Genomic DNA, 12429 nt, shown 5'->3' with positions numbered 1-12429 from the left:
ATTCTAGCTATCCCTGTTTACCAAGGAGAAGCCCTGCTCTTTGGAATCTATCCTTGGTGAATATTCGCTCCAACCGTAGCCTCTTGAGAATTCCTTTGTTAATGCAAGTGGCTCGAATTGTCATTCAACAGCGTTCAGCTCCCCCCCCCCCGGTCTCTAGAAGTTAAATCTCCGAGGGTAAGAGCAGATATCTCGAGTGCACATGGGTGTCAGCAGCATGTGCGTGCACACACACCCATGTAGGGTGTCATGTGCAGGCTGCCATTTCACAAGTTGGTGAGGCTCGGTTTGATAAACAGATCGAAGAACCATAATATGTTTTCCTTGCATTTCTCTAACCTAAACGAACACCTTCTTGGCTTTTAAATCAGCAAAGAAATGATTACTAAAGAGCATCGATTGGGGGACTGTAGAATAGGGCTGTTATAAGCATCCCTGTAGTGGAGGATGTGCAGGGCTTCTGTACCTTTAACACTTGTATAGCAGTCTGCAGTGCAGTAGTAAAACTGTATTATGGCTACGGGAACTTTAAAAAACTGAGGCATTTCTCTTAATGAGATCTGGTGGCTTCATTTTTTCAGCCCTCTTCCCACAGATGCGCCTGGCCAGCTGAATGTCTTTTGGCATAATGGTCGTGCTCCTGGCGAGAATAGCGCACAGGCTGGTGTCCTTGCATAGCCGCACCAGGTAAGCTTCGCACCTGGTGCGAAGCTGTGCATCATACATTTAAAACACACCCAATGCACATTTAAAGCACATGATTTCTCCCCAAAGAATGATGGGGACTGTAGTTAAGGGAGCTGGTAATTAGTAACTCTGCGTTGGGGAAACCACAGTTCCCGGGTTGTTGTTTTTTTTTTGTGGGGGAAGTCTTGTATTTATTATATTGTGTAGTGTATTTATTGTATTGTACATTGTATTTTGTTGCTGCTGTAAGTCGCCTAGAATGTCCAAAAATAGACAGGCGACCAACAAATTAAATTTTATTATTATTTATTATTGTGCTTTAAATGTGTGGTGTGGAACTCCGATTGTGGAATGGACTTCCAGGTGCCTATTTTGTGTTCATTTCAGCCCAAGGAGAAGGGGCTTTTTATGGATTCTAGAGGCTTTCAATGTTTTCTGAGATTTTGGTGCTTTGAAGTTTTAAGATTTGCATTTGCCTATGTTGTGAGAGTGTTTTGTATTTATTTCATGTGTTTTTATCTCTGGTGTTCTTTGGTTTTATACTGTACAGTAGAACCTTGCTATAATGCTGAGGTTGGGGATAAAGGATGTGCCTGTGATATAGGGCTTCTGCTTTATAAGGAAAGCTGTGTTCTGTAAAAAGTATTTTTCTTGGCAGAGGGCATTGTCATATCTGAATCTGTGGTTCAGCAAGCCACGTTGTAATGAGTTTCTACTGTATTTTTTTTTAAGTTTGCCACCAAGAAGTTTGGAGATGGGACAGCAAAGCTATTTGCCCACACACAAAATGCATTTTTTATCCTGCTTGTGGGATTGGCATCTGGTTGGCCACTGTGAGAAAAAAGTGCTGGACTAGAAGGGCCTTTAATCTGATCCAGAAAGGCTCTTCCTAAACCCTTGGCTGAGTGAACTGGGAGAATTCAAAGGTCAAACCTCCTCTTTCACAGGAGGAACATGAGACATATGGCAATAACATGGAATCTAATGGGCCTGGCAAAGATTATATTGCTGGTGAACATGTGGGTAAGGCCATGGGCATCTGCGGGAGCACAGTTGCCCCCCTCCCCGGATGAATCTCCATCTTTTATTTTTAAAAAAGAAAAAAGAGTAAGGTCATATTCATACCATCCATACTTTTGAAGCACACAACTTCCTCCAAAGAATCCTGGGAGCTGTAGTTCACCACTCACAGAACTACAATCAGTTCTTTTTTTGTGATAGTACTCCATATCAGCCAGTACTGCCCCTTTTTTTGTTGCCCATAGCAGCTTTGTGCTGGCATCTATGTCACTTTTATCAAGGTATGAGTACTGGTCCCTCATTTAAAAAAAACAAACCAAACCCTGCCTACAGATTAGCACAATTAACAAACTATTTTTCAGGATTCTTGGGAAGAAGCCATGTGCTTTAAATGCATGTAGAACTACCCGTGCTGGCTGGATGTTGAAACCAAAAAGTCTGCATCTAGTCACAGTCTTAAAATGGAGTAAACACTATGGAGAGGCTTTGTCAATACTAACAGGGGTGCTGTCCTGATCTTGCATTTGGTTTCTTCCTGCTGTTTTTATCTTGCTTGACATTGGTAGACGATTTATGTTGTTTAACTTGTGATATCATACACTCCATTATTGTTTATTGTTCTTTCTGGTTGCCATGGTGTAGGGAAGCCCAGGAGATGTTATGTTGTTGTTACGTAAAAACTCAATAAAAACAGACAAAACAAAAAGGAGTCTAGGATGACAGTGCAATCCTATGTGTGCCTGTTCAGTGGGACTTATTGCTTGGTAAGGGTGTACACAGAATCCACACCATACATTTAAAGCGCATGTATTCTCCCACCACCACCCCTCCTAGAAACTGTAGTTGAAGGTTGCTGGGTCTACAGCCTGTGAAGGGTAAACTAAAGTTCCCAGGATTCTTTGGGGGAAGCTATGTTCTTTAAACAAACAGGGTGTGGATGTGACCCTATTCTCTAGCATTTGTAGAACCCGAGATATGGAACAAAATGTGCAGGCACTATTCTCAATTTTGGGTGAGAAACTAGCCTGCCCCTCTTTTCATTGTTCATTCCTGGGGACATCTATTGGCAGAGCAAATAAGCAAAGTTCTCATTAAGCCTAGCAATAGATAAAGTGGCCCTTTCTTCTGTCCTCTCAACCTTACTCCTTCTCCTGAAGGAGGAGGCTTCAGTCCCTGAAATTCCTGGTCATATCCTGAGACTTGGCAAGTGGCCACCCAACCGGACTTCAGGAACCACAGAATTTGGAGGAATAATTTTCCTCAGTGGCCAGAAAGAAACCTGGTTATGACTCTTGAAACTCTTTCTCTCCCACCATCCTCAGAGAAGGGGCAAGGGTAGAAATCATTGCATATTTATTCTAATTCATACATTTACAAGAACTATATCAAATCCTTAGAGGTGATAGCTAGTAGCCAACGGTAGACTATGAACTACTTCTTTTAAAACTAAAACAATGGTTATGACAACCATATAATCGTTGCAACAGATTGTGGTGGATTTTGTTTTTGAACAACAGATACCTGGATAGTGTGTGCATTTTATATACTTATATATTTCAAGGTTGCAGTCCAATACACTCTTACCTGGAAGTTCCACTGAATTCAGTAGGACTTACACATATATACTTGAAGAGAAGCCAACTCTTAAATTAATATATATACATTATATATGTTAATTATATATTGCATTAAATACATGTTAGTTTTGAACCTGCTCCCCAATAATAGCCTGCACTGGATGACCCCGAGTTTTAAAAAGCAGGACTACAGCTGCACGTCAAAAGACTAAAGTAATGACAACAGAAGATTTATGTAACTTTACAGTTGACAATGAGGACATTGAACTTGTTAAGGATTATCAATACCTCGGCACAGTCATTAACCAAAATGGAGACAATAGTCAAGAAATCAGAAGAAGGCTAGGACTGGGTAGGGCAGCTGTGAGAGAACTAGAAAAGGGCCTCGAATGCAAAGATGTATCACTGAACACCAAAGTCAGGATCATTCAGACCATGGTATTCCTGATTTCTGTGTATGGATGTGAAAGCTGGACAGTGAAAAAGGCGGATAAGAGAAAAATCAACTCATTTGAAATGTGGTGCTGGAGGAGAGCTTTACGCATACCATGTGGACTGCGAAAAAGACAAATAATTGGGTGTTAGAACAAATTAAACCAGAATTGCCAGTAGAAGCTAAAATGATGAAACTGAGGTTATCATACTTTGGACACATCATGAGAAGACATGATTCACTAGAAAAGACAATAATGCTGGGAAAAACAGCAGGGGGTAGAAAAAGAGGAAGGCCAAACAAGAGATGGATTGATTCCATAAAGGAAGCCACAGACCTGAACTTACAAGATCTGAACAGGGTGGTTCATGACAGATGCTCTTGGAGGTCGCTGATTCATAGGGTCGCCATAAGTCATAATCGACTTGAAGGCACATAACAACAAGAATCAAAAAGCCACATCTTAAGCCTTCTTTCCTCCTCCTCCCCTCCAACCCATCAGCTGCAAGATGCTCTATCATTTTACAGCCTCATTCTATGCAGAAATAGGCAGGCTTAAGGACATTGAAATCAGTGGCTTGGATCCCAAGGTAACTTATTTCAAGGATGTTCTTCACGGAAGGAAAGTTTGTTTGCTCTGCCTGCCCCCCAGCAGCCCTGTGAGCTTCCTAAAAAGCATCTCATGAACAATGTGTGATAAGGAGGGTAGAATCACTGAAAACTGCGTGGATCTCTGCCTGGTTTGGGATAATTCTTTGTCTTCCTGAACAGCTCCCCATGTGCTGCATCCCACATTATTTTAGAAGGGCCCCCCAACCCCCCCCCAATATGCTCTTTTGGAGGTATAGGTGACTACTGTGAGGAGGGGAAGTGTCCATGAACTTCCTTAAATTAACTTACCTGAAGAATCCAAGCCAATGATCTAGGCATGTCTACCTCTGCAAAGGATTGAGCGGTTAGTTGCCCCCTTTTAAATACTTCTTGCAGCTCTGGAATAACCTTTTTGAAATGGGAGTGACCACCAGCATGCCTGTATCAGTGTAGTACAGATAGATGTGTCTGTCTATCTATCTTGTGTGTACACATACACACACATATACATATAATGGCAGAATGAAGACACTTTATTTTCAGTCCCTTCCCTAAGCATTCTTACTTTCCATTGTCCAAAATTGGGAGGGTTCAGACCTTAACATTTGGCAGTGCCTTATCACTGACATTGTAAGGTAGATCTCTCCTATCTTTCAGGTGAAAAATTGAGCACTGAACCTCTTTTTGCAAACAGTTGCAGGGCATGAAAAATATGGCTGAGGGAAATGAAAAGAATCAGTTAACACCACAAGAAAGTCACACAAACCCCCTTTGGCTGCCTGCAGGGCTTGATGGAAGCCTTGAAAGAACCCATTCTCTAGCAGTCCCTCCACGTTCCAAGAATTTCCTCCGCAGAGTGCAATATCTCAAGCCAACTACCCCCTCTTCCAAATCCCTTTCCCACCCCCTGGCCTTTCATATCTGAGAGAAAGAGAGAGCACTACAACAAACCCAGCAAAGCCCTGATCGCAACTGGCAGCTAAGAAAGGCTGCCAAAAGCAGCAAGGCAGTGCAGCAAACAGGCAAGTCTGCTACATGCATGACTTTATAAATCAGTCAGAGTCAGGACTTTGCCACAACCCCAGCAGTGCTCAAAGCATCTTGGGAGGTTCTCTTTGAAAAGAATTTAGACAGAGGAGAGCAGCAGGGCCAGGGGGGAGGATCTAAAACAAGGTACAACAGGCTTCTTTATAAGCAGCATCTAAAAGAAACCCCCCCAGTTAGCCTGAATACGTTTGTACACCCAAAGAGAGATGTCTGTCCCATCCCCCCCCCGCAATTCCAAGGCTTTTAGCAGGGGTAAAAATCATTTTTTTCTATTCTTGCAGTCTAAACCGGCGACAATATAAAGTTCCAACATCAGTTTTACGTTCCAGGTAGACCATTCCTATAGCTAGAAGCTTTGCACACTTAACTACTCTTGGCCCAGAGGAAATAAGAAATATCTAAAGCCTTTTCTAACACAAACAATGGCCAGCCCCAAGTTAAAATGTTTTCTGCACTCCAATGCATCTGGCCTGGGGTGCCAGGAAAGAGGAATCGGCTTGTACATGCTTTGTGTTCCTCAGATGTTTGTCGGTCAGGACGAATGACTGAACTGAGCCTGACTACTTAGGGCAGGGTTGGGGAATCTTAGACCTAGGGGCCAAATGCAACCCTCCGTGTCTCTGTCTAGCCATCTGGACTCTCCCCAGACTTCTTACTAGCTCTGCTCCACACCCTCCTCAAGTCATTTTGTTTTTGGCTGGACCATGTCCTTGATCTGTGACAATGCCTCCTGTCTACCTGGATGCATGTTTGTGTCTGCCCTATGACTGAAATAGGTTCCCTACCCCAGACTTAGGTTATAAGTGGACGCTTCAGAGCACAGACAAAGCTAGTAGTGCTATTTCACAACATTTGCTCTTCAACCTGTGTGTTCAATACAATGGCACTGGAATGTAGAAGGAATTGAACTTTAATTCTGAAGACTTTCAAGCACCCCCACCCAGGGTGGCTGTAAAATAAGAAAATGCCCTGATTGGAAAGAACAAGAAAACTGAATTATATTGGTCCACAGGACAACAAGGGTTAAGAATTGCTTCTCTGGATGCAAGCCTCTTGGAATTACATATAAGTCTGTCCGCATGAGAACACGATGAAGTGGGGAGGTTGATGGGGCACCCCTTCTGCCACTCCCTTTCCTCCCTCTCTGTGTCACCTACATTTAGTTATATATTACACTTACTGTATAAACCACCAGGTTCTCTGGGCTGTTTACAGATATATTAAACATACAAAATAAACTCCAAAATGGAGTTTAATATAAACATGACAACTATAAAAACAAAATCCATCTAAAACCAGCATGAACACATCGGTTAAAAACAATTTAAGACCAGCAATGGAGAAACCTGGTATAAGAATCTAATGCACCACAGAGTTGGACCCCTTATCATCAAAAGATCTGGGAGAATAGAAAGATCTTTCACCTGGGCAAGTGAACTTCTCTTGCCAAGGGCCACAGGTTGCCCAGCCCTGGTTTAGATAATCCATTAAGCTTAGCTCTCTTATTCTATGAACTCGTTTTTGAAGAAGCTATCCCAGTCATAAAATCTCTTATGTGTATCTTAAGGCTATACTATTTAAAGTCATGTAAAAAATAATTTAAGAATATTAAAAATAGAAACATGTTTTAAAAAGAGAAAATACAAAACAAATAGAAAGACGTTGGAGTAATAATAATAATAATAATAATAAATTTAATTTCTGTGTCGCCTATCTGGCCAATGGCCACTCTAGGCGACGTACAAAATCATTAAAATACAATTAAGAAAATACAGTGATACAATATAAAACAGTGTAAAATCAATAAATCTGCAACAACAGTATTAAAAGAGGGCAGGAGGCATTACAGTTATAGCAGTTAACCCTCCCCAGAAACCCCGAAGGCCTGTTGAAAGAGCCAGGTCTTTAAGGCTTTCCGAAATACATTTAGGGAAGAGGCGTGCCGGAGATCTTGTGGGAGGGAGTTCCAAAGAGTGGGGGCTGCCACTGAGAATGCCCTCTCTCTAGTACCCGCCAATCTGGCTGTTTTTGTTTTATATGGAGTACTGTAGTGATCCCCTTAAGCCTCTCATATATGTAGCACGAGCTTCTTACTTAGCCCAGCAAATCGTAGCCATCAAATTCCATACCGAACAGGCCCCTCGTGCTTGTAACAGCAGGTCAGAAAAGGTACTTTCAGCAGTTGTGCCTTGTCTCCTCCTTTCACTATGATGATTTTCAAAGACACCTTCAAACAGGATGTTTTCCTGCGCAGGCCCAACTGGAACGGGCCTGCACATGAACACAGCATTTATCATTTCAATGTATATCCTGCCTTTCTACGCGCAACACCCAAAGTAGCCAAGAACAACACCATAAAACTTTTTTTGCTTTTTAAATTGAGAAGAGTAAGGTAAAAAAGTACAGCAGATAAAATCAATCAGTGATAAAGTAGCAGAGTGGCCCACATTAAAAAATCAAGTCGGTTTAATAGTAATTGAAATTTAAAAATAAAACAAAACTGCCTGATGGGGGAAGGATATTAACAAGGGGCTGGGGGGGCTCCCTAGGAAGTGAGTTCCAAAGATGAGGTATCACTACTGTGAAGTAGTCCCTTTCTCATGTCCCTGCTAAATATGCCTCAGATTACAAAAGGACCAGAGAAGGGCCTTTCAGGAAGATCTCAAGATTCAGACAGCATCTTGCAGAAGGCAGTCCTTTAGGTAAATGACTAGTCTTGAACCATTTATGACTTTATAGGTCACTTTGAACTGTGTCTGTAAATGAAACTGTTGTAATAGGGGAGTTAACATGCTCCTCCCTGCAAGTAGGACTCTTGCACAGCTCCTGTTGACGGGTGTGGACAGGAGAGCTTTCTACTGGGACCATACACTAATTATTGCTGCTACTTCCTTCAGATCCTACTTTCACACTTTTACCTACTTGCCAAAAAGCTTTTGGGGGGCATGTTCTGATGGCTACTCATCATCAAATCTCCAAGGGACATTCCAGTCCTGTATTGTTGGGTTTTCTTTAACAAACAAACAAATCTTGCTTTTCCCCAGACTACTCACTTTCTACATACACCATTTGCTTCCTCCTTTATTGTTTCTTTTCCTTGCCAAACGTGTGCATAATTGACTAAAACATTTTACACTGCTTTGTCTCCCAAAGTGTAAAGTACCTAGGCTCCAGCTTGTGTGGTAGTGGCAGCCTTTAATCTGGATACCTGCACATGTTTAGAGGTGTTGTCATCTGGATTATTTAAATCGTGGCTAAGAGATTGAGCTAAGAATCTGGAAATTCCTAGTTTGACATATAATCTGTACATGACTACTCAGGAGTAAATTCCACTGATTACAATATGGCTTGCTCCCAGACAAGTCAGTATAGGATTGCAGCTTCAATTTTATCTCTGCTATGAGCTTAGTAGATAGGCTATCTCTCAGCCCCCCTTTCTGCAGTATGGGAATTGCAGTACTGACCTACCTTACAGGGTTGTTGTAAAGATTACAATATAAAGTATGTAAAGTGTTTTGAACAGTCTAAAATGGTATATAAATGCTCATTTATTCTTGTTTTGCAGAACTGGGCCTTGTCAAAGGCGTGAAGTTCTGGGGCTGAGCCTTGGCTATTGCGATCATCTTTCGGGCCCTGTCCATTTAAGATAGATTCCTCTAGTACAGGGTTGGTGATCTCCCAAGTACATTTTAGATATACATTACATATAATATATATACAAGTGCCTTTTATGAAATAGGTTGGAAGCTTGTAATTGAGCCACGTGTCGAGTATGCTTTAACTTGGGATTCCTGCATTGAGGAGGGGGTTGGACCACATAGCCATATAAGCTCCTTCCAACTCTACTATTCTACGATTGGGGCAGCACTTCTGTACCCACTTACCTGGGAGCAAGTCCTATTGAACTAAGCATCTTAGTAGATATGTATACAATTGTATTTAAAAAGATTGCAGGGAGCCAATTGTAATGGGGGAGGGCCATCGTTCAGCAGTAGAGTATTTGCTTTGCGTGCAGAAGGTCCCAGATTCTACCCTTGATATTGCTAGGTGAAGCTGCACATGTCCCATCTGAGACCCTGGAGAGTTGCTGCCAGTCAGTGTGCAGAAAATACTGAGCTATAGAGACAAACTGGCCTGACTCACCCTAGCAGCGTTGTAGTATCTAGAGGGCTGTCGGCTGTGAGCATGTTTTGTGTTAAGGCTATTTTGAGTATTGCTTTTAGTATTGTTGTCATCTGATATTTTAAATGCAAAAAATTAAATTTTGGTGTTAGCTGGCTGGACCAGTTTGTGAGGAAGCCGGGTGGTGGTAACAAATGTTCTAAATAAATTGCATGTGTTTATTAAATGGTAAAGTATTGCGCTTTAAGTCTCCCACAATTGCATATATTGATTTTTTTTGCAATAATGCTACTGTACTTTACAATATTCAAATAACCAATATTACTTGCCTCTTCACTAGTTAATAAACTAACTTTTCTTGAAATGTTGGCCAGCCCTACTTATCAAACAACTGTTTCTTTTCCCCAACCCACTCGAGATTTATATACTTTCCTGTCTTCCCCCCCTTAATTCCTTGGCAAGCATGTGCATAAAGTTTTAATGTAATTCTTAAAAATATATATATCTTTCTCTCAGCCCATTCAAGGTCGATACTCGAACGGTAAAAAATGTAAATGTACTGCCTTCAAATCGATTCCGACTTTTGGCGACCCTATGAAGAGGGTTTTCATGAGGCTGAGAGGCAGTGACTGCCCCAAGGTCACCCAGGGAGCTTCATGGTTGTGTCTCCCAGGTCGTAGTCCAAGGAGTTCAACTTTCAGCAGCAAGGAGGCAAAGCAAGACCTGTAAAAAGTTTATTCTCTTCACTTTTATTTCCCACGACACACGGAACGCCTTTGGCGTGCTACAGCGAAGAACCCGTTTGCCACTCCCGAGGGAGTAGGAATCTTTCTCCGGGAGCGCGCTCGGCGCGTTCCCAACGCCCAGTGCTGGAGGAAAAAAAAAAGGGGGGTGGCTTCTGGTCTCTCTGTGTTTTTAAGGAAGTAAAAGGTTGAAAAGTTGGGCTGCAAAGAAAAGTGGGATAAGAAGGGGGGAAATTGCGAAAACACACTGGGGACGTTTTCCAAGGTGGTTGAAAAGATAACGACCCACCTCCTTCTCCCTAGACGAAATTATGAGCTGGGATTTGCAATGAAAGCACAATGGGGCCCTTTTCCAGCCCCTGCTGGTTTTGCACGGGGTTCCTCCTGGTTTCTGTCTGGCCAGGCGCTTGGAGTACAGAAGGTAGGTTCGGATCCGTATGTCTGTTGTTCTTTTTGTTTAGAAAAGGGCAAAAATAAGAGGGAGGGAGGCAAATTTAGAAACCAAGAAAGAAAGGGGCTTCAGGTTGGAAGAAGTCGCACAACAGAGAGGGGAACTTTTCTGTGCAACGCGTGGCTTGTCGGGTTTCCTTCGGTATATAATTAATTAATTGGCCGTGTTTTGTAATGTCTTAATTCCTGATCTCCTTGTCAACGCAGATCGAAGTCGGGGGGGGGGCGAGAAAAATCCTGTTATTTTAGATTGTTAAACGTTGTGGGAGGTGGATCTTGGAAATAGGGTCACAGAATTCTCCGCTCCTCTGATTGGTTTCGCTGAGATTTCAGGACACGCACGTTTAAGAAAGCGAGCAAATAAAAAAAAAAAACTCGTTCGGCGCGGGTTAACGGCCCTTGAAGATGTTGAATTCCTCCCCCCCCCCGTATCCCTCCCTCGGTCCCAAGCCGAGCTGGTTAAAAAGAGTGCATGTTTTAGCGCCGCCCTTGCAATGCGTTCTTTGTACGGGTCACTCACAGAGCACTTCTGATCCGTATGAGCCATGGTTACGAGTTTGAAGCTAGGTGGTGGTAGTTACTCTGGATTAATTAGTGCAGAGTTAAATGATGTAACCTTGCTTGGATTACATTGCTGTGTGTGAGTTGGAGAGAGGGGAAGGGTCCTGTCTTGTAAGGAGGAGGCGAGAGAGGTGCTGGACTGTCTGTCAGGAAGGGGCATGGGGACTTGTCTTCATTCAGTCTTGCATAGATAGCCTTACTCGATTCCCAGTGGACCATCGATGTATGTTAAGTTTGTCAGCTGAAACATGCATACTTAAGATCAGTTACTGGGAAGGCATAACTCATTTGAGCTAAGAGATCCTGAGTAAGTGCTTTTGCTTAAGAATGTAAAAAGTGCCTTATTGCGGGGGTGGAGAACCTTTGGCCTGTCTGATGTTGATGAAGTACAACTCCCATCATCCCAGGCCTTTGACTATGCTTGCTAGGGCTGATGGCTCAGGAACATGTGGCGGGCCAAAGGTTCCCCAGTCTTGCCTTATTGGATCAAGAGCCTTTATCCAGATGTTGTTGGACTACAACTCCCATCATCCCTGACCATTGATTGATCCATGCTGGCTGAGGCTGTTGGGAGGGCAGGCCAGAGATCCTCAACCCTGTACTAAGTAGTCTACTGGAAATTGGGATAGTGGCCCACAGTCTACCTTCTGCCTGCCTATGGGCCATGAATTGCCCTGTCATAACTTTTTTATTTTGGCTATTATGGATGCTTTATCCCCACCCCTTTGTTGGACTACGTGATTTTCAGGCGTAGTTCTGCACAATTGCTTTGGGCCTGGCTTATCTACATGTGGAGGATTTGGGGGGTGAAAATCAGAATGATTTCTTTTTGATTTTGCTGCTACAAGGAAATGGGGCAGGCAAAAAGTGTTTTTCAATGAAAAACAGTAACCTGTTGAGCCTGGTTGAAAATACTTTTTTTTTTTACTGTATTGTGATTTAAAAATTGTTGTATGCCAGTCTTAGTAGCGCATGGGCACTAGAAGGGTGAGGAATAAATTAAAACATGATGTAAACAGATCAGGCAGCTTCACTGTGTCCAGACACTTGTAAGCAGGCTTTATTCATATTGGCATTCTATACCTCCCAATTAACCATGTCCTGTGGGTAGTTCACAAATTTAAAAATCAGTGACATGCAGGTACTGTCAGAAGTTTAAAAAAAGTAAAATCTGAACAGACAACAGATCAACAAAAAT

At 42.5% G+C, this 12429-nt stretch overlaps 1 protein-coding gene across 1 annotated transcript in view; it reads left to right on the top strand.

Moving 5' to 3' along the window:
- The first annotated feature begins 10281 nt into the window (after positions 1 to 10281).
- The window catches only part of ERBB2 (erb-b2 receptor tyrosine kinase 2), a 67031-nt gene continuing 64883 nt past the window's right edge, over positions 10282 to 12429 (top strand). The window contains exon 1 of the mRNA XM_061589456.1: positions 10282 to 10641. Coding sequence (XP_061445440.1) covers positions 10560 to 10641 — 82 coding nt within the window. The 5' untranslated portion in view covers positions 10282 to 10559. The remainder of the gene's footprint in view (positions 10642 to 12429) is intronic.

Source organism: Rhineura floridana, chromosome 11, assembly GCF_030035675.1.
Source record: "Rhineura floridana isolate rRhiFlo1 chromosome 11, rRhiFlo1.hap2, whole genome shotgun sequence".
NCBI classification, from domain to species: Eukaryota; Metazoa; Chordata; class Lepidosauria; order Squamata; family Rhineuridae; genus Rhineura; species Rhineura floridana.
The sequence above is the reverse complement of the archived record's forward strand: the minus strand, read 5'-3'. Positions and strand labels throughout refer to the sequence as shown.